At 40.4% G+C, this 27,153-nt stretch overlaps 1 protein-coding gene across 3 annotated transcripts in view; it reads left to right on the forward strand.

Annotated features, from left to right (window-relative positions):
- Window positions 1-27,153, forward strand: part of LOC147448147 (putative methyltransferase PMT8) — an 84,571-nt gene that overhangs the window by 39,353 nt on the left and 18,065 nt on the right. Inside the window, exon 4 of one of the 3 annotated variants that reach the window (XM_086524008.1) lies at window positions 12,405-13,287. The exons of 1 other annotated variant lie outside the window; for it this stretch is intronic. In XM_086524008.1, coding sequence (XP_086380134.1) covers window positions 12,405-12,557 — 153 coding nt within the window. In that variant the 3' untranslated portion in view covers window positions 12,558-13,287. Of the gene's footprint in view, window positions 1-12,399; window positions 13,288-27,153 lie in introns of those variants that run through there. One more of the 3 variants, XM_086524009.1, reaches the window with a different exon arrangement.

Genomic DNA, 27,153 nt, shown 5'->3' on the forward strand with positions numbered 1-27,153 from the left:
TTGAACGATCCTCTCTTCTATTCCTTGCAACAATTAATGGTATTCGAGCCACGGGTACAGTAGCTTGAGTGCTTTTTCTAAAGGGGTAAAGAGGAGTAGAAACTAGGGCTTGAAGTGCCAAAGTACACCTAAAAGTTGTTAGAATGGCTGACAATAGTAAAGAGAGTGAAATTAATGTTGATAACTTTGATTTTGCTAATGAGCAGGCTACTAATGATGCCCCAATGCTTGTTAACTATCTTGTTTCTAGGCTTCAACAAGCCATGGGCAATCCATCCCTCCAAAGTGAAGTGCAACGGCAGCTTCGTGCTCATAAGATTCTCCAAGCTCCCCACCATGACGCGAGAGCACCTAGGAAGCCTCCTTGTGAGACTTCCAAATGAGTCCCCTCTCCAATTCGGGAAGAAGAAGAGGATCCATATGAAGGGCTCAAAAAGTTGCTTCTTAATGATGCATCTCCTTCTCAAAGGAGAATTCAAGAGTCCCCACTGAAGGAACGAGAAATAAGTGAGTCTCCTGCCACCTCGACGGAGATATCTCCACGAAGACGGCGGGCTAAACGCTCTCCATCACCTCCAAAATGGAGAAGACCATCACATGATTCTCCACTCCATAATTCAAAGAGGGATGACAAAAAAGCAAGAGAAGAAAAAGGCAAGAAAGAGGATACCCTCTTCTCCATCTTCTTCATCCTCTTCCTCTTATGAAAGTGATGGCGAAGACAAAGAAGATCAAGGCAAGAAAAAGGCGAGAAAGAGGTCACCCTCTTCTCCATCTTCCTCAAATTCTTCACCTTCTGAATAAAGTGATGGTGCGAACTTTGAACCATCAAAAAGAAGAGTCCATAGGAAATCCTATGCCGCATGGAAGAGGTTGTCCAAGATCAAGAAGTTCAAAGTGGGAGGGAAGAGCATCTCTTTCCTTACCTACGATGGAACCTTTGGTGCTATGGACAAAGTCTTGGCCTTTATCCAACAGTTCGATGCGGTGTTTGGAGATGAGGGCTTGACAGAGTCCTCTAAGTTAGGCCATGTAGCTATGCACTTTCAAAAGTCCGCCAGACAATGGTGGTCTAGCCTACAAGCCAACGGTGAAGCTCCATGAACATGGAAAGCTTTAAGAGCTTCCATTATGAAGCAGCTTTTAGAAAATTTCTCACTAATAGAAAAACCATTACATGACCTAACAAAGAAAAACGTTAGGTACACATGGTCTACCAAGGAGAACAATGCTTTCGAAAAGCTTAAAAAAAAGCTTATTTCTCAACATGTGCTTACACTACCGGATCTCTCAAAGCCATTTGAGGTCCAATGTGATGCTTGTGGTGATTGCCTTGGAGCTGTTTTGCTCTAAGAAGGGCATGCCATAGGCTATGAAAGTCGAAGGCTCGACCCTATTGAGCAAGCACTAGGCATATATGAAAAGGAACTCCTCGCAGTTCTACATGCCTTAGACTCATGCAAGCACTATTTATTCGGGACTCCTTTCATTCTGTGAACGGATCACCAAAGTCTTAAGTACTTCATGACACAGACCAAGCTCTCCGACAAATAAATGAGGTGGGCAAACTTTCTTTCGCAATTTCATTTTCATATTGCTCACATTGCTGGCAAGCATAATCAAGTAGCCGATGCACTCTCAAGACAGTCGAGAGTGAATGCGGTTTCCATAGCAACTCACAATGATCTATCTTCTATAATAGATGAGTATGCTATTGATCCCGATTTTAGAGACGTAATTTTAGCCCTTGCACTAGGGAAGAAAGAGGAACCATTTACTTTACAAGATGGTTATCTTATCTATGGAAATAGACTATGCGTTACTAACTCACTTCGTGAGAAAGTAATGTTTGAATCTCATGCTCCTCCTTATGCGGGTCATAGAGGGATTCAATCTACCCTAAAGGGGATTGAAACATATTTCTATTGACCTACCATGAAAGCAAACATACAAGAGTATGTTTCTAAATGTGTGGTATGCCAAAAGACGAAGTTTGATAGAGGGAAGCAACCTGGATTGCTTCAACCTTTACCAATCCCTAATTCACATATCCATGGATTGCCTAAGTCTATCCATGGGAAAACGCGAATATGGACGATAGTAGACAGGTTCAGTAAACAAGCTCATTTTATACCTGTCAAAAAGACTATCAAATCCCATCAAATAGCAACCCTCTTCATTTCACAAATCTTCAAGTACCATGGCTTGCCAATGTCCATAGTGTCGGATAGAGATCCTAGAATGACCAGTAATTTCTGGAAGGGTCTCTTTGAAAATTTAGGAACAAGGCTAGATTTCTCTTTGGCCTATCACCTACAAACGGATGGCCAAAGTGAAATGCCTAACCTAACAATTCTTGATCTACTAAAATCCTACGTAACGGAAGTAGATCAAAGATCCCAATGGGAAAGGTACTTACCCTTAGTGGAGTATGCCTACAATAACACTGTACATACTTCCACGAGAAAAGCACCTTTCGAGGTAATTGAGGGAAGATAAAAAAGTCCCTTGCTACTTAAGGTACACGGGAAGATCTTTGCTGCTGATGAGTGTAGCCGAGACCTACAAGAATCTTTCCAAAAGATTAAGGATTCTATCTCTTTCTCATAGAAAAGGCAAAGGCTGCTGCTGAAAAGCACAAAAGAGCCCAAGCCTTTAAAAAAAGTGATTGGGTCTTACTCAAATTTCCCAAGGCTCAATTAAGGCACACGACGGGCAAGAATCCTACGGGACACCAAAAGTACTATGCTAAGTAGCAAAAAGGTACTATGGTCCCCTCCAGATTCTTAGGCCAATCAATGAGATGGCCTATCAACTCAAGTTTCCTAGCCATTGGCTCATACACAATGCTTTTCATGTGAGCCTATTAAAGCCTTACAAAGGAGAGCCACCTCAAGAACCTACTATTGAAGACCCACCGACGATCGAGGACCAAGAAGAGGTGATGTAGCCGGAGCCCATTCTCCGACATGAAGACAAGGTACTAAGAGGCGGTAAGACTATCCGCCAATATCTTATTAAGTTTAAGAATTATCCTTTTGAAGATACTAGATGGATGCAAGGCATACAACTAAAGGATAACCTAAACCTTGTCAATGTGTACAATGCTTCCCAAGAGTAAGCAAATGTACAAATGTTAAAAATGAACAAAGTTTTTGTCTTATAAGACTCTCTATTTATTTATTGTGCACAAAAATGAAATAGTATGCATACTTAGATCAAGTTTGCGGAGACAACATCTCCCAAACACCAAGTAGAGCTTGTCACTCTACTATGGAAGATTGATAGGACTAATGTGCAGACATGCTTGCGGTAGCTTAGGCTCTCAAGCGCCAAATGGTCTAGTCATCCATTCTGGACTAATGAATATTCTTTATCTTCTCTACCCCATAGTCGAGGACGACTATGATTTCAAGAGAGAGGTAATGTCATAATAACTAATATCTAATTCTCCTAAATGATTTCCTCACATTAAACTGATCATTTAATATGGGGAAGTGCCAGGGGAGAAAAAGCTAGCATATTGGTTAAGCTGGCAGACCGGCCATAGTAGGGATCTAAAGGAGGAAAAATAGGGATCCAAAGGGGGGGGCATCTGCAAAAGATCTATGTGCAACAATGGGCTCCAAAGACCTTAGGGTTCAGCCCATTAAACTTCCAAAATGCTAAGTTCCAAAATTCAAAGGTTGTGTCCAATGGTCAAAGGCTTAGGAAATTGGATGCTTTGTGTGTGTCCCAAAAAGTCTTCACAAACTTCTACATAGGAGGGGGCGAGCCCAAGAAGTAGGGGAGGAGAGAGAAACACACACACATACACACACAAGATTCCTTTGTACACAAGGGGAAAGAGGGACACATGTCAGCTCCCTAGGCCAGATGCCCACAAGGTGTACTCAAATTCTATTGGATGGCCAAGGAGGTGGACCAGTGAGAATCAGGCTAGAGTCAATCTAGTTTAATTAATTTGAAAACACTTCATAAAAGAACCAATAGGAATTAAGCTCTCTAGAATACTATTAGACAATCTCCCAAGGGGTCCAATGAGCATTCAGCAGCCCAATGGCTTGCCTGATTCCTATTGGCCAAGAGACAAAGGGGTCCAATGAGAGTTTAATTGCAATTATTAATTACTTAAAGCTCTCACAAAAGGGGAAAGGGGGACACATGGTAGAAGGGTATCACTTATGCTCCTGAAATCCTATTGGCTAAGCCTGGGGAGGTCCAATGAGGTGCTAGCAAGAGCAAACAGCAAGAGGGGTCGACCAAGAGAGAGAGGGGGCTGATTTTTCAAAGGCAATTATCCACACACACTCACACAAGCTCATGTGTAGAGTAAGAAGACTCTCTCTCTCTCTCTCTCTCTCTTCTCAAGCTTTAATGGAAAGCTTATCACCTACTCCAAGCTTGTGAGAAGGGAGGCCTACACCAACAACTTTTGGCTTTGTGATGCAAATCCAACCAAGAGCCAAGCTTCAACGCATGCTCATCTCCTCTACCATGCTAATTACTAAGCTAAGCTATGCTAATATGAGTGATTATGTGAGGAGATGTACATCTTTCTCGTAAGACTACTCCTTCTTCCTCTCAATCTACTCTCATACCCCGCTAGCTCTCACCATGTTCGAAGGTGTGTGAGGTCTTGGGTCTGAGACCGTGAGGTAATTGATGTTGTGTTTGATAAGTTTTTCTTAGTGCTTGAAGTTTCCATCCTCATTGCACTAGTTAGTATTGAAGGAACACAAAGAATTGTATTGTAAAATGTCTCTGATGGGAGAAACCGTAATACAAGGCCTTTTGGAGGGGGGACCGGCTCCATGAAAATCCGGTTCTCAAATGTTGTCAATTTCTTAATTTCTCTCTCTTTTGAAGTATTGTTCATGCTATCTAACTAGGTGTTATACTTTTTGTTGCTCTCTTCACGCAAGCACTCTTGTTATTCTCATTAGGAATCTATTCTAATGAAATTCTCACTATGTTCATGCTATTTTCCACTACAAACAAGTTACTAGACCATTAAATGTTACAGGGGGTATACTCTCCCACACACACACACACACTCTCTCTCATTGTGTGAAGTGCAAACTGCAAGAGCTTCATCTCCTTCTCCAAGCTAGTAGAGAAGTTGAGAGCCTACACCAACACTCTTGGCGATGGAATTCAAATCCAACCGAAAGCCATGCTTTGATGCTTAAGCTTGTCATCTTCTCTATCTTCATTGCTATGCTATTATGTATGCTAGCAAGAAGAGTGATGATAAGTTAGGAACTGTTTCTTTCTCCTATAAATGTTTCTTCTTCCTCTTCCCTACCCTCATTCCCGCTAGCTTAGCTCTATTACCAATGTAACGAAAATGGCCTATGAACTTTGAGAAGAGCGGAATTAGGAGAATTAAAGAGAGCATTTTTGTGAGATCACTTTGAGAACATAGAGGGTGAGCTTAATTGATGGTAGCAACATAACCATAGTACTTAATTAACTTGGCATGAACAATACTTTTAGAAGAGATAGAGTTTAGAGAACTTGACAACAGTTGAGGACCGAATTTATGTGGAGCCGGTCCCCCCTGCGATAGGATTTTGTATTATAGATTCTCCCATCAAGAGAGACTTGGTACAATACAATATTTGTGTTCCTTATAACCTAGGTGATGCAATGAAGATGGAAAGCTTCATGCATCATGAGCATAACATAGAATTTGTAAAAAGCATTAACTATCCCCAGCCTCAAACACCTTCAAAGTGAATAGCCATGGATTTTATCTTTGGATTACCCAAGTCTATCGATGGGAATACAGTAATATGGATAATAGTTGACAGGTTTAGCAAGCAAGAACACTTTATTCTTGTCAATAGGACTATTAAGGCACACCAATTGTAAACTCTCTTCATATCTCAGATTTTCAAACAGCATGGATTGCCAACATCCATTGTGTCAGATAGAGATGTTTTATTAAATTATTTCATTTGGACATGTGTCCTCTTTTTCCTCTTTGAGAGAAAGAACTTAATTATTTATTTTTATGGATGTAAATTCTCATTGGACCTCTATAAAGCCTATCCAATAGGATTCAAGCACATCATGAGGGCCCAAATGGAGAAATCTTAACATGTCTCTTTTATGCTTCTTAAGTCATTTTGTTTGAATTGAACACTTCAAGCATGGATAATGTTTATACCTCTTTAGAGTTTAACTTTGAGTTGCACACTTCAAGAACCTTAGTCATTCAAGCAATAAAAATCACCTAAAGCTTTGGGCAAGGTTCCCACAAACACTTTAAGCACTTTAGTTAGCAAGCCGACAAGCACCTCATACTTGGGTAGGATTCCCACCTCAAGGTCAGCCCTAACTTGCCTAAGGTCAATGGACTTTTTAACACTTAATTTTGGAGGTCTTTAATGAAGATAACCTTAAGGTCTTTTAAGCTCCATTAGATGCACGTTGCTCTTTATAGACTACCTCCTTTTGGACCCCTATTGAGATGTAACTATCTCTCCTCTTGGTCCATTGCTGAGTAAATCTAGAAGCACTTATTGCACATTGCTCTTTATAGACCGACTCCTTTTGGACCCCTATTGAGATGCAACCATTTCTCCTTTTGGTCCCCTATTAAGATAGGTCTAGAAGCACGTATCTATATCCTACTCTTGTTCCCCTTTTATCTTTGCATATTAAATGATCAGTTTAATATGAGAAAATCATTCAATAAAGTTAGATATTATAGTTTATGACATTATGTCTCTCTTGAAATCATAGTCATCCTCGACTGAGGTAGAGAAGATAAAGTATAGTCATTAGTCCATGTTTCTTAGCGGGTAGAGGATCCTTTTTTACCCTACGACATCATTCCAGAATGGATGACTAATCCATTTGGTGCTCGAGAGACTTATCTGTGGCAAGCATGTCTGCTCTTTCGTCCATATCATACTTCCAAAGTAGAGTGATAAAAACTAAGAATTTGGGAGACGTCGTCAGCACAAACATAATCTGAAGCATGCATACTTCTTAAATTTTGTGCACAACAAAAGAAAGAGAATGAGTCTTATAAGTCAGAAACATTGTTCATTAAAAATGTATTTTCATTTGCTTACTCTAGTGTAGCATTGCAAGCATTGACAAGGTTTATACTATCCTTAAGCTAGGTTCCTTGCATCCATCTAGCATCTTTAAAAGGATAATTCTTAAACTTAACAAGATATCATTGGATAACATTACCGTTTCTTAGTACCTTGTCTTTGTGTCAAAGAATCAATTTGGGCTGCAATACCTCTTCTTGATCTTCGATCTCTGGCGGGTCCTCCATTATTGGTTCTTTTGGTGGCTCTCCTTTGTAAGCCTTGAGTAGGCTCACATGGTTAGCATTGTGAATGAGCCAATGGTTGGGAAAATTTAACTAATAAGCCATCTCATTGATTGGCTTAAGAATTTTAAAAGAAAGGATCATAGTATCTTTTTGCTAGTTTAGCATAATACTCTTGGTGGCCCGTAGGATTCTTGCCCATAGTATGCCTTAGATGAGGCTTGAGAAACTTTAGCAAGACCCAATCATTTTCCTTAAAGGCAAAGGCTAAGGCTCTTCAACCCTTTTTGCTTTTTCTATGAGATGGATATAACCTTTTTAATCTTTGGAAAAGATTCTTGTAAGTCTCAACTATATTCATTAGCAGCAAAGATCTTCCCATGTACTTTAAGTGGTAAGGGACCTTTTGATCTTCCCTCTTTAACCCCAAAAGGTGCTTTCCCCTTAGGAGTATGTACAATGTCATTGTACGCATACTCTATAAGAGGTAGGTACTTCTCTCATTGAGAACGTTGATCTACTTCCATGACATAGACTTTTAGTAGATTCAAGAATCGCTAGATTAGTTATTTCACTTTGGTAATCCGTTTGTGGATGATAGGCCAAAGGAGAAATTTAATCTACTTCCTAGATTCTCAAAGAGACCCTTCTAGAACTTACTGGTCATTCTAGGATCTTTGTCTGACACTATGGATGTTGGCAATCCATGATACTTGAAAATTTGAGATCTAAAGTGGGTTGCCATTTGATGTGCCTTTATAGTCTTTTTGACGGGCAAAGAGTGTGATTTCTTGCTAAGCCTATGGATTGAAACAATCCAAGTTGCTTCCCTTGATCAAATTTCAATTTTTGGTATACCACGCATTTTGAAACATACTCTTGTATGTCTACTTTTCATGGACCAACAAAAATACATTTCTACTCCTCAAAGGGTAGATTATGGAATCCTTCTTTGCCCCACATTGTGAGAAGCATGGGATTCATGCTTGAATTTCTTATTGTATGGGTGAGTAACACATAGCCTATTGCCGTTTGGAAGATAACCATCCTCCAAGGTGAATGGTTATTTTTTTCTTCCCTAATGCAAAGGCTGTAATTACCTACTTAAAGTCTTGGTCAGTAGCATACTCATCTATCATAAAAGATAGATCATTGTGAGTTGCTATAGACACCACATTTACCCTTGGCCATTGTGAAAGTGCATCGACCACTTGATTGTGCTTGCTAGCAATGTGAGCAATATGAAATTTAAATTGTGAAAGAAAATTTACCCGCCTCATTTGTTTGTCAGAGAGGTTGGTTTGCATCATGAATTTCTTGAGGCTTTGTGATCCATTCATAGGATGAATGGAGCCCCCAAGAGATAGTGCTTCCATGTGTCTAGCTCATGTAGAACAGCTAAAAGCTCTTTTTTGCATATGCCCAAGACCCGTTCATCGACATTGAGCCTTCAGCTCTCATATGCTATGGCATTCCCTTCTTGAAGCAAAACTACTCCAAGACAATCACCACAAGCATCACATTGGACCTCAAATGGCTTTGAGAGATCCGGAAGCATAAGGACTGGTTGGGAGGTAAGCTTCTCTTTGAGCTTGTCAAAAGCACTTTGTTCTTTAGCATTCCATGAGTACTTAACATTCTTCTTTGTTAAGTCATGCAATGGTCTTGCTATTTGAGAAAATTTTTCTATGAAGCGTCTATAGTATGCACACATACCAATAAAGATTCTTAGCTCATGAGATTCCATGGATTATTACCTCCAACTTTGATGGATCCATACGGATGCCATCTTGAGAGATAATGTGACCTAAATATTGAATCTCTTGTAACAAAAATTTACTTTTCTTTTGATTAATGAAAAGCTTATTCTCTCTCACAATGGGAAAGATTACCTGGAGGTGTCACTTGTACTCCTCAAGAGAATCTGAGTGACTTGAAGATTTTTGTCCATCGTGAGTTTGAATGCGGCTGGAGTATTTGTCAGGCCAAAAATTTTAACTTATCAAATAGACCTTCTACCCACGACACGGGATTTTTTTTTTTAATAGTGATCCTATTTAGTGCTCTATAGTCGACACACATGTGATATGTGATAGATTCTCTAACAAAAATCATATACTCAAAAATAGAGCTTTTCATTGACTTATCAAAAGCAAGTGTATTTACCAGGGATATGGTGTTCCCCGACTCATTAGCAACTATGTACATGCTCTTTTCCCTGTAGGTGAAATAGATTCTCCTTTCAGGGAACTTCATGTTGGCAGACATGCGATTGAACCATGGTGCCCCTAGGATAACATCCTCATGTTGGAGAGGAGAGATTAAAAAAAGTCTTCTTTGTCAACGTAGCTTTGGACATGAAGCCTCAAATTCCCAATCAAGGGACTAACGGAGGCTTGCTATCCTTTAAAAGCTCCATCAGTAGTTACATTATCTCCCATCTTGAAAGCTTGAATGCCCAACTTAGTGGCCAACTCCGTTGATATGAAGTTGTGAGTAGAGCTCATTTCTTCTTGGCCTTGTTGTTGGTGTTGGTGTTTCCTTGGGAAGAGTTTTGAGAATTGCTCTTCCCTTTAGCTTCATTTTTGCAATTGTGATTGCTAGAGAGATAGAGACAGAGTTGCTAGAGCTTTAAAGAGAGCAGCAGACAGCGAGCACAACACTTCCGCAGCGAGCCACCGAGCATGTGATTTTTCTGATAGTGTTTTTGTGTTTTTTCTGTGCAATTAATTTGCTAACACTGTTCTCGTGGAGCTTTGCTCACACCTCAGTGTTAGTTTGTATTTTATTTTTTACTAGCACTATTGTTGTGGAGCTTTGCTTACACCTCAGTGTTAGTCTGCAGGTTTAGACACCCTTCCTTGGCTGTGTTGATCCTCGTGACACACTCCAAGGGGGGCTAGACTTTAGATGCTTCGTCCTTAACTGTTGCTGACCTCCGTGTTACACTTCAGGGAGTAGCTTAGGTTGCACAATTAAACTTTTCGTCTCGCTGGTTGTTGCTGACCACCGAGTCGCACTACAAGGAGGAGTTAGCTATCATGCATCTTTTCTTCCTTGTTATTGCTGACCATTGCGTCGACTATTGGAAGATTGGATTTAAAAAAATAGATTCCTTATCTTTGGTTGTTGTTTGCTGACCACCATGTCGCAATGCAGGGAGGGGTTTAGGGTTGTCAAATCCATCATCCTTTGTTGTTGTTGACCATCACGTTGCACTACAAGGAGATTGGATTTAATAGATTCTTCATCTTTGATTGTTGTTGACCACCATGTCACACTACAGGGAGGGGTTTAGGATTTTAAATCCATCATCCTTGGTTACTGTTGACCATCACGTCGCACTGTAAGGAGATTGGGTTTAATAGATTCCTCGTCTCTGGTTGTTGCTGACCACCGTGTTGCACTGCAGAGAGGGGTTTAGGGTTGTCAAATCCATCTTCCTTGGTTGCTGTTGACCATCGTGTCGCACTGCAAGGAGATCGGATTCAATAGATTCCTTGTCTCTGGTTGTTGTTAACCATCGTGTCGTACTGCAGGGAGAGGTTTAGGATTTTTAAATCCATCGTTCTAATAGATTCTTCATCTTTGATTGTTTCTGACCACCGTGTCATACTACAGGGAGGGGTTTAGGATTTTAAATCCATCATCCTTGGTTATTGCTGACCATCACGTCGCACTGTAAGGAGATTGGGTTTAATAGATTCCTCGTCTCCGGTTGTTGTTGACCACCGTGTTGCACTGCAGAGAGGGATTTAGGGTTGTCAAATCCATCTTCCTTGGTTGCTGCTGACCATCGTGTCGCAATGCAAGGAGATTGGATTCAATAGATTCCTCGTCTCTGGTTGTTGTTGACCATCGTGTCATACTGCAGGGAGAGGTTTAGGATTTTTAAATCCATCGTTCTTGGTTGTTGCTGACCATCGCGTTGCACTGCAAGGAGATTGGATTCAATAGATTCCTCGTATTTGGTTTTTGTTGGCCACCGTGTCGGACTGTAGGGAGAGGTTTTGAGTTTTTAAATCCATCGTTCTTGGTTGTTGCTGACCATCGCGTCGCATTGCAAGGAAATTGGATTTAATGAATTATTCATCTCTAGTTGCTCATCCTCTCTTCAAAGATCCTGAATATGCGGCGAAGATATACAGAGACCAAATAGGAAGCAAGCCGACATTGCAGATCGTGCTAGAGGAGGCAACTGCTACAGCTGTTCAGCATTGTGGCATGATATTGCCACGTGCTCTTGTTCATTATAGCAAAAGACCTATGTTGATCTTCAAGCATTGGAATGGAGGTCATCTTGAGTAGCGGATTCAGGCATGTCATCATGATGGAAGCAATCCTGCAATCAGAGAGTTCCAACACACGTCTGGAACTGTACAACAATTCACAGACAAAATTTTTCCAAGCTGCAATGCTCTTCTGTAGACGATTAAATTCGTGCATAGTCACGTATTTATTCACAATGATCTACACACTAGAAATATTCTACTCCATTTTGGCGAGCGAGGAGTGTATGTTGGCATTGCGGACTGGGGACAAAGTACACCATCAAACACTTTGGAAACATTTCCCAAGCTGCCAAATCTCACCCCTCAATGTAGAGCTCAATTTGAGCGAGATTATCCATGGATTGCCCCTTAAAATATAAGCACCAATCCTCCTCCATTCACCAAGGCATCTGATATATATAATCTCTTGTATATTCTTAGGTGCTTGCTTGCATGTATTCTAGAGCCCACCGAGGTTCTCAATCGCGAATTTTTTCGCAATGTAAACAAACATCTTGCTAGTGGAAAATCTCCCAATCCCTTAGATAGACCTAAGATATGGGATTTAATCCTTTGTTTGAATGGAAGCCATAATGTTGGCTATCATATTGTAACCAAATCTGGCTTGAGGCCTATTGATGATTAAACCAGTAATCAACTATTTGGCATTAATGGTGTCACATGTGCAATGTGTGGTGTTACGTGTGCAATGTTTTCAAAGTTCTTCAAGTTGAAGTTTTAACGTATTTCAAGTTAGATCTCTCAATTCTCTAAACCATCTCTCTTTTTCAAGTGCTAAGACCTGTCTCACTAAAGTTTATTATTTTGCAGTTCAGTTATGGAAGATATTGCTTCCGACCAGAACGCATAGCAGCCTAATGATCCTTTGCTTAATCATGCTGGCTCAACAAATTTACAAAGAGGAAGAGATTCGGGTAGCTCAAGGAGATCTCAATGCTTTGGCTGCAACCCAACAAGATGAATCATAACTTCAAGGGGAGCCACTAAATTACAGGCACTGCAGACAGTTATGCCGGAATCACTTCGTACGCAACACATTATTTCGAGTTAGTGGAAATGATAAGGCTTCTGCTCCCTTGAAGGTTTCAATTCTGCAACACACTGTCCTCGCACCAAATATCCTTGCAAGATTTATCCAAGTGTACAGATCGCCACCAAATAATAATCAAGTGGCAATTTACTTTGTGCAACAATGTTATTGCTACTATTTAATGCAGCTCAAAGTTGATTGGAACGATCATCCCACTACAGGAGGTGTTGGGAAAGGGTGCCTAGCCGAGAAGATTCATGCATGGGAAGCTAATCAAGAAGACCCTCCTCGCAAGAGAGGTTACACATATTTTCCCAAATAAACCACAATTATTCAGTAGCTTGCAACCTAAGGTGTGGATTTGGCAAGTCAAGGAGAGACCCCAACCATGCTATGCTCTCGTATAGCAAAGCTAGAAAGAAAGTTGGCATCGTACAAGGCAAGGTATGGGCCTATTAATGAAGAAGAGATGGGCAATGCCAGTCCAAGTGATCCAGTTGGCAATTCAGAATTTTGTGTATCTAATCTCTTTGGAGATCAAGCCCATGATTTAAATTAAATCTCCCAAATAATAATAAGCTCTTTTTGTATTTTAAATCTCAAGATTTTTAATTAAAACCTCTTTTTGGTATGTAAATCTCTATTTGTTGGAACAAATGGATGTGCCAGATGTTGTTGCAATTGTATAAATTATGTTCTCTCTTCTACCCTCTTTTTTAACAATGATGGAGAGCAGATGGAGAGAAAGAGCAACAGTGAGAGAGGAAGAGAGTGAGAGAGAGTGATACAAGGTATGGATTGTAAAGCTAAACTCCACATAACTTTTTCATTGCAAAATTAAATGAGAGTATAGTAAAAACTTTACAGCTCATCCATCCCCTCAATCACAGGCACCATGTCATCAATTTCTTCTTCATCTGAACATTCTGGATTAATATCTTCTGAGTTCCATTTCATTTCATCATCAGAGTTGAGCTCATTTGCAATTGCTTCGTGTGTTTGGAAGTGCCCGAAGCTTTCTTCTATGGCACGTGTGGCTAATCTTGTTGGCTTATGCATAAGTCGCATGTTATAAAAGACATACACCAAGTCCGCAGCTCGTTTAGGACTTAATTGATTTCATTTTTTAGTATGCACGAAAGCAAATGAAGACCAATTTCTTTCACAGCTACCACTTGAGGCGGCAACAGACAATACTCTCACAGCCACATATTGAAGTTCCACTTTTTCTCCACCGTACTCTTTCCACAAAATTGGTGCACTCATCGTCTTGATAGCATCTATATGCCAAGGATCCCCTAACGTTCCCTCTCTACTAGTATATGCCGTCTTCTATGTGTATGCCACATGTCCATCCACATTGCCTAATAGTTGAGCACACACTTTCTTGAAATCACTGATCACTTTGTTGTTTGAAGATTGCTCGTGCATCTGGAACTTGGGATCCAAGACAAAACCTGCTCCATGTAAAGTAGTATGCACCTTCTCCCATTTCTCCAAAAAACAGGAGAGTTTACAAGCTGATAGCATTTGGAAGAAGTAGGTTCATACTTGGGATATTTATCAAGCCAAATGTCCCATCTTCTATCTTCCACTGTTTCAACAATGGTTGCTTTTACCTGCTACAGTGTGGAGAAACGTAATATGCTGTCGCAAAATGGGTCACACAAAAAAATTGTAAAATTTTGGTTGGGAACTTTGTTCTAAACAAAGCGTAATAAAATGAGTGCTCTCTTATAAACTTCACCAAGTGGTTTGCATCTAGAAGAGTTTGCTTAATAGAAGGAACTTTTCCAAAGTCCTTTAAGAGAAAATTCAAAGTGTGAGCAGCACATGGAACCCATGTAATCTCTGGATACTTTGCTTGAATTGCTTTTCTAGCTGGTTTGTAGTTAGATGCATTATCTGTGACAATGGCTGTCACATATTTAGGTCCCCTTGCTCTTCTAATCGAACACTCATAAACACCAGCAAGATATCCACTAGTTTTTTCTTTCAGAGATGTATCGATCTCTTCAAGAAAGATGGCACCTCTTGGACAAATCAACATCACATTAATCAATGGTTTCTTCTGGAAATTTGTCCAACCATCTAGAGCAATTGTGCATCCATACGCCAACACAAAATCAAGAGTTGTGCGCTGTAAAATATTCTTTGATGTAGTTTTTACTTTATCTAAATATTCTGTACGCATCTTATTATAATCAGGAACCACAAACCCCTTCTTCGTTGTGCTCATTAAAGCATCTTTGAAGATAGGATTTTGAATGACAGTAAAAGGAATTCCACATGCAACAAATGCTTGAGTCCACTTAAGATGGAGTTCAAGCAGCCATTGTTTCCCAAATGCCTGTTGCAAAGTAGGATCACTTGGTGCAAATTCTCCTCCAGTCCATGCTTCACTTCAGCTTATGTTAGCAGTAGAGCTTCAGGTAGGATTAGAGCTACAATTCCCAGCAAAGGATGAATGACACCCTCCTTGACTTGAAGTAGGGGTCAAGTGAGGGTTTTGATCATTCTCGAGTGTCATCTCGCTGTCCCTAGCCATAGATGGAGCCATCATTTTGGGACCTCCCTTTCTTTTGCCCTCAAGAACTCTCTTTGCCTTGAGCGCCCACTCGGAAAATTTTTCAGCAATACCTCTTGGGGGGTTTTTTCAAGCTGCCACGTTTCCAGGAATTTTGAAAAAATGTTCTTTATCCTATGAGCATTTCCACTAAAATTATGGCCGCAGATCTTACACCTCAGCTTTGATGTAGTCTTCCCACTGGCCAATTCATCTACGTAGTTCCACTCGTATCCTTTCACCATCTTTTTTAGATTTGCAAACTCAAAACAGAACTAGTTACTAAATACACATCTAAAATCAAACTCTAATACCATTTACATTACTTTATTCGTCAACATTTTCAACTTCTTTAAATTACAAATACCAAAAATAAAATTTTCTCAAGTGTGAGCTTTCACTTTACACCTGAATCATGATAAATAAATCACTTAATCTATCTCAATAACTTCCAAGTGTGAGTAAACTCTACACAATGCAAGGTATCTTTAAATTACCTATCTCAATTACCTCCACGTGTGAGTGTAACTCTACACATGGCAAGCAATCAAAATTCATTACTTCTCTAAATCTCTTCTAGGTGTGAGAATACCTCTACACAAAGAGAGAGATTATTATTTAATCTACCTAAATTGTTTGTAGTGTGAGTATTACTCTACACATGACAGACAATCATTAGATAAATCTAACGTAAGTTACTTCCAGGTGTGAACATAGTTCAACACACAACAAGCAACTCTTAACTTTAACTATTTAACTAAAGTTACTTCTAAGTGTGAACATAGTTCAACACAAAGCAAATAACTGCTAACTTTAACTCCCTTGAATCACCTCCAAGTGTGAGTTTCCTCTACACAAGGCAAGTAATCATTAACTATCTTACTTAACTTACCTCCCAGTGTAAGATATACTTCACACAGAGCGGATAACTCAAAACTCCAAAGCCTATTAAAAAAAAATTCCAAGCTCTAAATTTTCACTAGAAAATATATAGCTAAATTAAAACTAGCATTTTTATATTTTTTTGTGTTGTAAAGCTCACCTATAGGTAAGATGAGGGAAGAGAGATCAATGGAATGAGCAAAAAAATCCATTTCATCGTATATAAACAGATTTATTTCGATCTAATTAATATTTCGATCGAACTAATATTTTGATCGAATTAATATTTCGATCGAAATACTGAGAAATTATACGATACGGTGTTTTTGCTGATGTGGCACTATATAATACGGCCAAATAAAGATAGGTGTCGTATAATACGTCCGTTTAAAGCGTATTATACGTACACCATATAACGTACAATGCAACTTAGATGGAAACTTGTAGAGTTTTCCATATCTTTGGGGCCTCGTTGTTTCCATGAAGGCTAGCCCACCATTGACGAGCAGATTTCTAAAAGTGCATAGCTACATGGTGTAGCTTAGAGGACTTGGTGAAGCCCTCCTCTCCAAAGGCCGCATCAAATTGCTGGATGAAGTCCAACACTTTGTCGGTGGCACCAAAGGTGCCATCATAGGTGAGAAAAGAGATAATATTTCTTCCATCGTTGAATTTCTTGAGCTTTTGGGACCTTCACCATGCAGGGTAAGTTTTGTGATGTCCTCTCCTCTTGTATTCTCTAGGAGAATAACTATTTCTTTTGTCGGAAGAGGAGGAAGGTGAAGAAGAAAAAGAAGATGGTAACCTCTTTCTTGCCTTTTTCTTCCTTTGTTTCCTCTCTTCTCTTTTGGAATGATGAGGAGAAGGACTATGGGTTGATCATTTCCTCTTGGGAGGAGTTGGCTGCAGTCTAGACCGTTGTCTTTGTGGAGCCACATCTTCATAGAAACTTACGGATTTACTTGTTCTTTGAATTCCTCCTCTCTTATGGGAGAGAGTCTTCTTTTGGGAGTCTCATCAAGAGGCCTCATAAACTCTCTCTCCTCTTGGAGAGGAAGGGAAATCCCATAAGTACGAAGTTGTTGGGTAACTTTGGCTTGCAAAGTAGGGTTGCCCATAGCTTGATGCAACCTAGTAACAAGATAATTGATAAACATGGAGGCATCATCATTAGCACCTTCATGTGCAAAATCAAAGTTGTCAATGTTCATTCTACTCTCTTGGTTATTGTCAGACATGCTAATTATACTTATGTGTTTACTTAGTGTATCCTTTGGCAATTCAAAACCTTAGTTGCTACTCCTCTTAGCCTTTGAAAATAAGCACTTAAGCATCTACACCTATGGCTCAAATTGGTTAATTATAGAGAGTAGTGGGGTGGGTCTAACATCACAGAATTGTCAAGGGATAGCTCCTTTCAGACTTCTTATGGCTCAATAATGGTAAATCCGTAAGCAAGTCTAAAAAGACTCTATTATTAAGACCAAAGCTCCCGAGGTGTGCACTATATTCCACATAGTGGGCTCAACAAAACTGCTAATAGATCCCAGTCCCACTTACCCTAATATAATTAACAAAATCAACCATTAATAGGCTACTTAAGGACCACTCTTCTTAAGCAAGAAAAGAGAAACCAAATACTCTGATACCAATGTAATGGAAATGGCCTATGAACTTTGTGAATAGTGGAATTAAGAGAATTAGAGTGAGCATTTTTGTGAGATTACTTTGAGAACATAGAGGACGAACTTAATTGATGGTAGCAGTATAAACATAGTACTTAATTAACTTGGCATGAACAATACTTTTGCAAGAGAGAGAGAGTATTAGAGAACATGACAATAGTTGAGGGCCAAATTTACTTGGATCCGGTCCCCCCTCCAAAAGGCATTTGTGTTATAAATTCTCCCATCAAGAGAGACTTGGTACAATGAAATCTTAGTTTTCCTTGTGACCTTGGTGATTCTATGAAGATGGAAAGCTTCATGCATCATGAGCTTAACATAAACTTTGCAAAAATAATTAACTATCCCAAGCCTCAGTCCCAAGTCCTCAAACACCTTCAAAGGTGGAGAGAGCTAGCGGGGAATGAGGGTAGGGAAGAGGAAGAAGAATCATTCATAGGGAAAAGAAACATTTCCTCACTTATCATCACTCTTCTTGCTTAGTATAACATAATAGCATAGTAATGAAGATGAAGAATATGTCAAGCTTAAGCATTGAAGCATGGCTCTTGATTTGCATTCCATAGCTAAGAGTGTTGGTGTAGGCTCCCCACTCCTCAACAAGCTTGGAGAAGGAGATGGAGCTCTTGCACTTCACACACTAAGACAATGTGTGTGTGTGTGGGAGACTATACCCCCCTCTCATGATCCTCTCTCTCTCTCTCTCTCTCTCTCTCTCTCTCTCTCTCGTATTATTTAATTATTTCATTTCGACACGTGTCCTCTTTTTCCTCTTTGAGAGAAAGAACTTAATTATTTATTTTTATGTATGTAAATTCTCATTGGACCCTTTTAATGCCTATCCAATAGGATTCAAGCACATCATGAGGACCCAAATGGGGGAAATCTTAACATGTGTCTTTTATGCTTCTTAAGTCATTTTGTTTGAATTGGACACTTCAAGCACCTAGTCTTTTAAGCATGGAACCGTTTATGCCTCTTGAGAATTTATCTTTGAATTGAACACTTCAAGAACCTTAGTCATTTAAGCAAACACCTCAATCTTTGGGCAAGGTTCCCACAAACACTTTAAGCACTTTAGTTAGCAAGCCGACAAACACCTCATACTTGGGAAGGATCCCCACCTCAAGGTCAGCCCTAACTTGCTAAGGTCAATGGATTCTTTAACACTAACTTTTGGAAGTCTTTAATGAAACTAAGCCTAAGGTCTTTTAAGCTCCATTAGATGCATGTTTCTCTTTGATAGACTACCTCCTTTTGGACCCCTATTATCTTCCCCTTTTATCTTCCCATATTAAATGATCAGTTTATGAGAAAATCATTTGGTAAAGTTAGATATTATATTTTATGACATTCAACTCTCAAATAGCTAAAGAAACAAGTCAACAATTGTGCTGCAAATTAGCTTACAATGGAGCCATACATAGGCACCTGCAAAGAGGGAACAATGGCTAAAAAATTCACCTCACAAATGACCCTCAAACCTACCTGTATACTTGTCAATGTGAGAGTTAAGCTTGATCACAAACTATGGCGAGTAAACTCCAGCCACTATCTCACAAAAGCATACACAAAGCAAAAGCTCAAGGCACCTGCTGTGTCGTAATTGTCCTCCAACTGCAAATGGCAACACCTGTGGAAGTACTAGACTTAACCTATAGCTGGAAGTCAAAACTGGAAGCTCCAAATGTTCGAGCACTCACAGCTCAAGACCAAAAATGCAGAGTGAAATACATTCACGATGCACCACCCAAAGGGGAAAACACTGCACGCAAATCCTGAGTGCTACAAGCAATCGCAATCTTGATCACACCAACCATGCGCATGAAACTACTGGGAAAATATCACCAAATTTTTCTCAGTAAAATGGCTACAAAACCAGCAACCAAAGTGAGTGCACTCTCAAAACCATGAGCAACCAAAGCACATCAAACCGCACACCAAATGCTTGCACCAGTCTCCATACTTTGCATACATCATTACGAACACATGCAAATCTAGTACACAAATACCTGCTCTACCTGTGACTGCCAAAAAAAATGTTTGAGGCATACATTGTCAATCTCAAACTGCAATACATGAGTCTCCCTGAGCATCTAACCACACAAATCATACATTGTATCCTCCCACCTATGAGCAAACTTGCAACCAATACCACTCTCATATCCAAGAGCAAACCATGTGTGGAATCCTTGACACACAATAAATAGTTGCTTCTATAAAACTTTCAAAGAAATCAATCAAAATGGATATCACCATTGCATTTAGAGCGTGCCAAAACCCCAAGTTACACCCTAACCTTTGATAAATCGCATTCCGTATCCAAAAGTGTAATGGAATTTGCCTATTCAATTTGAGAGTAGCGGAATTTAATGAGAGTACTTTCAAGAAATGATTTTGTGAGCATAGCGGGTAGACATAATTGAAGATAGCAACATAATCATAGCAATTAGTTAACTTGGCATAGACAATACTTTTGCAAGAGAGAGAATTTAGAGAACATTACAACAGTTGAGGACCGGATTTATGTGGAGCCGGTCCCACCTCCAATAGGCATTTGTATTATGATTTCTCCCATAAAGAGAGACTTGTTACAATACATTCTTTGTGTTCCTTGTGACCTAGGTGAAGCAATGAAGATGGAAAGCTTCATGCATCACCATCATAGCATAACCTAAACTTGAAGAAAGCTTTAACTATACCAAGCCTCAGTCCCAAGACCTCAAACACCTTCGAAGGTGGAGAGAGCTAGCAGGGAATGAGGGTAGGGAAGAGGAAGAAGAAACATTTCATATGAGAAAGAGATAGTTCCTCACTTATCATAACTCTTGTGCTAGCATACATAATAGCATAGTAATGAAGAAGAAATAGATGGCAAGCTCAAGCATTGAAGCATGGCTCTTGGATGGATTTGCACTCCATAGCCAAGAGTGTTGGTGTAGGCTCTCAACCTCTACTTGCTTGGAGAAGGAGAGGGAGCTCTTGCACTTTGCATAGTACACAATGAGAGTGTTTGTGAGTGTGTGTGGGTGAGTATACCCCCTAAGCAACCCCTAGCTTGCTTGGGTCGACCCCCCCTTGTAGCTCATGCTTGAAGCTCATTGGACCCCTCCAGGCCTAGCCAATCACAAGCAGGAGCCATTACAAGCAACAGGGGTAGCCTTGGGACAAGTGTCCCCCTTTCCCCTTTGAGAGAGAGGACTTGATAAATGCAAAATCAATTAATTAAATATCCTAAATTATCATTGGACCCCTTGGGTGGCCAACCAATAGGCTTCAGGCACACCATGCGGGCAACATGAGGAGGAACTTGACAAGTGTCCTTGCTGCCTCTTCAAGCTGGGGCTTCCCTTGTGTGTGTGTGTGTGTGTGTGTGTGTGTGTGTGTGTTTGTGTGTGTTCTCTCTCATCCCCCCCCCCTTGTAGGCTCGCCCCCCTCCTTGTAGGGATCTTTTTGACTTTGGATGAGCAAGACCCTTAGTCATCAAGCATGACTAAGCACTTGAAGTAGGGGGTGTTCCCACAAGCATCTCAGGCAAGCTTCTCAAGGCACCTCAAGCACCTTAATCATGCACCAAGTCAAGCACCTCAAGCATGGATCCAGTCAAGCACCTCAAGCATGACAAGAACCTCAAGCAGGACAAGCACCTCAAGCACGACAAGCACCTCGAGCTTGGGCCGGGTTCCCACCTCAAGCTCAGCCCTAGCTTACCTAAGGTCAAAGGACTTTTACACACATTATTGGAGGTCTTCAATGAAGCTAACCCTAAGGTCTTATGCTCCATTGGTTAGCTTTGCTCTTGATAGACCATCTCCCATTTGGGCCCCTTTACTATTGGCCCCGTGTTGAGATAGATCTATAAGCACATATCTATATCTAAACACTTGTTCCCGTTTATTCTCCCACATTAAGTGATCAATTTAATATGAGAAAATCATTTGGGTTGGTTAGATATTAGATTTTATGACATTACCTCTCTCTTGAAATCATAGTCATCCTCTACTATGAGGTAGAAGAGATAAATCCTTAGTCATTAGTCAATTTTACTTAGCGGGTAGAGGATCCCTTTTCTTTTATGTTACGACATCTTTCCAAGATGGATGACTAATTCATTTGGTGCGTGGGAGACATAGCTGCTGCAAGCATGTCTGCTCTTTAGTCCATTTCATTCTCCCAAAGTAGAGTGACAAATTCTACTTGGTGTTTGAGAGACGTCGTCATCACAAACATGATTCTAAGCATGCATACTAGTTAAATTTGTGCACAATTAAAAGAGGACTAGTCTTATAAGACAAAAACATGAGTCATTTTTAAAAAAAATTGTACATTTGCTTACTCTAATGTAGCATTGTAAGCATTGACAAGGTTCATACTATCCTTAAGTTGTACTCCTTGCATCCATCTAGCATCTTCAAAAGGATAATTTTTGAACTTAATAAGATACCGTCGGATTATCTTACCATGTCGTAGTACCTTGTCTTCATGCCAAAAGACATCTTCGGGTTGTAGCACCTCTTCTTGGTCTTCAACTTCGGGAGGGTCTTCAATAATTGGTTCAGTTGGTGGCTCTCCTTTGTAGGGCTTAAGTAGGCTTACATGAAAGGCATTGTGTATAAGACAATGGTTGGGCAACTTGAGTTGATAAGCCGTCTCATTGATGGCCTTCAAGATTTGGAAAGGAACATAGTATCTTTTTGCTAGTTTAGCATAATACTTTTGATGGCCCGTAGGATTTTTGCCCGTCGTTTGACTTAATCGAGCCTTAGGAAACTTGAGTAAGACCCAATCATTTTCTTTGAACATTAAGGCTCTTCTATGCTTATCAGCAGCAGCTTTTTGCCTTTGTTGAGAGATGGCTATAGCCTCCCTAATCTTTTGAAAAGATTCTTGTAGGTCACGGCTATACTCATTGGCGGCGAAGATCTTCCCATGTACTTTGAGTAGCAAGGGACTTTTAGGTCTTCCCTCTATGATCTCGAAAGGTGCTTTCCCCGTAGAAGTATGTACAGTATTATTGTAGGCATACTCTACTAGAGGTAAATACTTTTCCCATTGTGAGCGTTGATCTACTTCGGTAACATAAGTCTTGAGTAGATCGAGTATCGTAAGATTGGCTATCTCACTTTGGCCATCCGTTTGTGGGTGATAGGCCGAAGAGAAATTCAATCTTGTTCCTAGATTTTGAAAGAGACCTTTCCAGAAATTACTGGTCATTCTAGGATCTCTATCTGACACGATGGATGTGGGTAATCCATGGTGCTTGAAAATCTGAGATATGAAGAGAGTTGCCATTTGATGTGCCTTAATAGTCTTTTTGACAGGAATAAAATGTGCTTGCTTGCTAAACTTATCGACTATTGTCCATATTCCTGTATTCCCATGGATAGACTTGGGTAATCCAAAGATGAAATCCATGGATATACTCTCCCATGGTTGCTTCCCATTCCCTTCTCACAAAGGGAATGGGTAACACATAGCCTATTGCCGTGGAGAAGATAACCATCCTGCAAGGTGAATGGTTCCTCTTTTTTTCCCAAAGCAAGGGCTGACATTATGTCTCTAAAGTCAGGGTCAGTAACATACTCATCTATCATAGAGGATAGATCATTGTGAGTAGCTATAGACACCGCGTTAACTTTTGGTCGTCGTGAAAGTGCATCGGCAACTTGATTGTGCTTACTAGCTATGTGAGCAATATGGAAATTAAATTGCGAAAGAAAATTTTCCCACCTCATTTGTTTGTGGGAAAGTTTGGTTTGCGTCATGAAATACTTGAGACTTTGGCGGTCGGTTCGTAGGATAAATGGAGTCCCCAATAGGTAGTGCTTCCATGTATCTAGGGCATGTAGAACAGCTAAAAGCTCTTTCTCATAAATGCCCAAGACTCATTCATCACTATTGAGCCTTCGGCTCTCATATGCTATGGCATGCCCTTCTTGCAGCAAAACCGCTCCAAGGCAATCACCACAAGCATCACATTGGACCTCAAATGGCTTTGAGAGATCCGGAAGCACAAGGACTGGTTGGGAAGTAAGCTTCTCTTTGAGTTTTTCAAAAGCATTTTGCTCCTTAGCAGTCCATACAAACTTAACGTTCTTCTTTGTTAAGTCGTGTAGTGGTCCTGCTACTTGAGAGAATTTTGCTATGAAGCATCTAAAGTATGCACACATACCAATAAAGCTTCTTAGCTCATGTAGATTCCTTGGGTTAGGCCATGATTTCATTACCTCTAACTTTGATGGATCCATACGAATACCATCGTGAGAGATAATATGACCTAGATATTGAATCTCTTGAAGGAAGAATTCACTTTTCTTTTGGTTGAGGAAAAGTTTGTTCTCCCTCAAGGCTTGAAAAATCACTTGGAGATGTTGCTTATGTTCCTCCAAAGACTTGGAGTAGATGATGATATCATCAAAGAACACTCCAGTGAATTTACGATATGGTCTAAAAATTTTCTCCATGAGACGATTGAAAGTAGCTGGTGCATTAGTCAAGCCAAAAGGCATGACTAGATATTCATAAAGACCAAATGTTGTGCGAAACGCGGTCTTTAGGATATCTTCATCCACTATCCTTATTTGATGATAGCCACTCTTAAGGTCAATCCTACTAAAGTAGGTAGAGCCTTGTAGCTTATCAAACAGATTCTCTACCCGAGGCACGGGAAATCTGTTTTTGATAGTGATATGGTTTAGTGCTCGATAGTCCACACACATACGGTATGTACCATCTTTCTTTTGCACTAAAAGGACTGGATAACAAAAGGGAGAGGAACTAGGCCTCACCATCCCTTTGTCTACCAATTCCTGTACTTTCCTCATAATCTCCTCTTGTTGAGCTTGTGAGACTCGATAAGGAGGTTTGTTAGGCGGTGAGCTTCCTGGAAGGAGCTCAATACGATGGTCATCATCCCCTCGTTTTGGAGGTAGGTCCATAGGGATATCATCGATGAACACATCTTGGAATCCTTTTAGAAAAGTAGACAAGTCTAACTCTTCTTGATTCCTATCATTTACTTTTGATGAAACATTATTAGCTTTTAGAGACTCTTTGACATAAATCATGTACGCAGAAACTGAGCTCTTCATTGATTTATCAAAAGAAAGAGGATTTACAAGTGGAATAGTGCGACCACGCTCACTAGCATCTATATACAGGTTCTTTCCCTTGTAGGTGACGTAAATTCTCCTTTCAGGGAACTTCATGTTGGCAGCCATGCGATCAAACCATGGTGCCCCTAGGATAACATCCTGATGTTGGAGAGGAGAGATGAAGAAGTCTTCTTTGTCGACATAGCTTTGGACATGAAGCCTCAACTTACCAATCAAGGGAGTAACGGAGGCTTGTTGTCCCTTGAAAGTTGCATCAGCTGTTACTATATCTCCCATCTCAAAAGCTTGAATGCCCAACTTGGTGGCCAACTCTATTGATATGAAGTTGAGAGTAGAGCCAGGGTCAAACAAGATGAAGGCATCATGCTCTCTTACCTTTCCCCACGCATAGGAAAGTGATGATCCTTTGCAATGAGCATCCTCTTTTGGAGCTTCGATGGTGGAAGCTCTAGGAGTCTCATTGCGAGTATTCTTCTTGGGGCAAGAACGATAGCCATGTCCTTGCTCCCCACACTTGAAACACTTATGGTCCTTGCGAAAAGCTTCAAGCTCTTCAGGAGAGAGTTTGTTTTTACCTTTGTAAACTCCCTTCTCCTTGGACCGATTGTTGTTGTTGTTGTTGTTGTTGTTGGAAGTGCCTTGGGAATTATTTTGAGCATTGGATTTCCCCTTTGCATCATTTTTATCTTTGTTTTCCATGGGCTTGACATTACGTCTAGCCCCTTGATGGAAATTGATGCGTGAGGCAACCATGGTGTGGTGGATTACTTCGGTAATAGTATCGGGCCATTGAGAGTTGATGTATTCGGCCATCTCTTCAGGTAATCCCGCACAAAATTGTTGTCTTTGCTCGGCAAAGTCTATCTTTTGAAAGACAATAGCTTTGAGATGTAAATCCCAAAACTTTTCTACATACTTGTTGATAGACTCATGAGAGAGAAGCTTCAAGCCGCGCCATTCGGTAAGAACTTTATCTTTAGTATCACTTGGAAGAAATTGCTTCATGATGGAAACTCGTAGAGTTTTCCATGTCTTTGGGGCTTCTCCATTTCCACGAAGGCTAGCCCACCATTGACGAGCTGATTTTTGGAAGTGCATAGCTACATGGCGTAGCTTGGAAGACTCTGTGAAGCCCTCGTCCCCAAAGGCCGCATCAAATTGCTGGATGAAGGCCAACAGTTTGTCGGTAGCACCAAAGGTGCCATCATAGGTGAGAAAAGAGATACTCTTTCCTCCCTCCTTGAACTTCTTTAGCTTTTGTGACCTTCGCCATGCAGGAAATGATTTGCGATGTCCTCCCCTCTTGTATTCTCTAGGAGAATAGCCATAACTTTCATCGGAAGAGGAGGAAGGTGAAGAAGAAGGAGAAGAGGGTGACCTCTTCCTATCCCTTTTCTTCTTTTTTTTCCTCTCTTGCCTTTCAGAGTGATGAGGAGAAGGACTATAGGTTGCTCTTTTCCTCTTGGGAGGAGTAGGCGATCGTCTAGACCGCCGTCTTCGTGGAGCCACATCTTCAGAAGAACTTAGACTTTCATTGCTTTCTTTCTCTTTGGATTCCTCCTCTCGAATGGGAGAGAGTCTTCTTTTGGGGGTCTCTTCAAGAGGCCTCCTAAGCTCTCTCTCTTCTGGGAGAGGAAGGGAAATTCCATAAGCAGGAAGTTGTTGAGTAACTTCGGCTTGCAAAGCAGGGTTGCCCATAGCTTGCTGCAACCTAGTGATGAGATAATTCACAAACATGGGAGCATCATCATTAGCACCTTCATGTGCAAAATCAAAGCTATCAATGTTCATTCTACTCTCTTGATTATTGTCAGCCATGTTAACAAAATTTAAGTTTATACTTAGTGTATGCTTTGGCAATTCAAAACCTTAGTTGCCACTCCTCTTAGCCTTTGAAAATCGGCTCTTAAGTATCTACACCCACGGCTCAAAGTGGTTAATTATAGAGAGTAGAGGAGTAGGTCTAACATAGCAGAGTTGCCAAGGGCTAGCTCCTTTCGGACTTCTTATGGCTCAATAATGGTAAAGCCGTAGGCAAGTCTAAAAAGACTCCATTATTAAGTCCAAAGCTCCCGAGGTGTGCACCATCCCCCATATAGTGGGCTTAACAAAACCGATATTAGATCCCAGTTCCACTTACTCTATTATAATTAACAACATCAACCATTTATAGGCTACTTAAGGACCTCTCTTCTTAAGCAAGAAAAGAGAAACCAAATGCTCTGATACCAATGTAATGGAATTTGCCTATTCAATTTCAGAGTAGCGGAATTTAATGAGAGTACT

The sequence above is a fragment of the Adiantum capillus-veneris genome, chromosome 11 (assembly GCF_014529385.1).
Source record: "Adiantum capillus-veneris isolate H3 chromosome 11, ASM1452938v2, whole genome shotgun sequence".
Lineage (NCBI taxonomy): Eukaryota > Viridiplantae > Streptophyta > Polypodiopsida > Polypodiales > Pteridaceae > Adiantum > Adiantum capillus-veneris.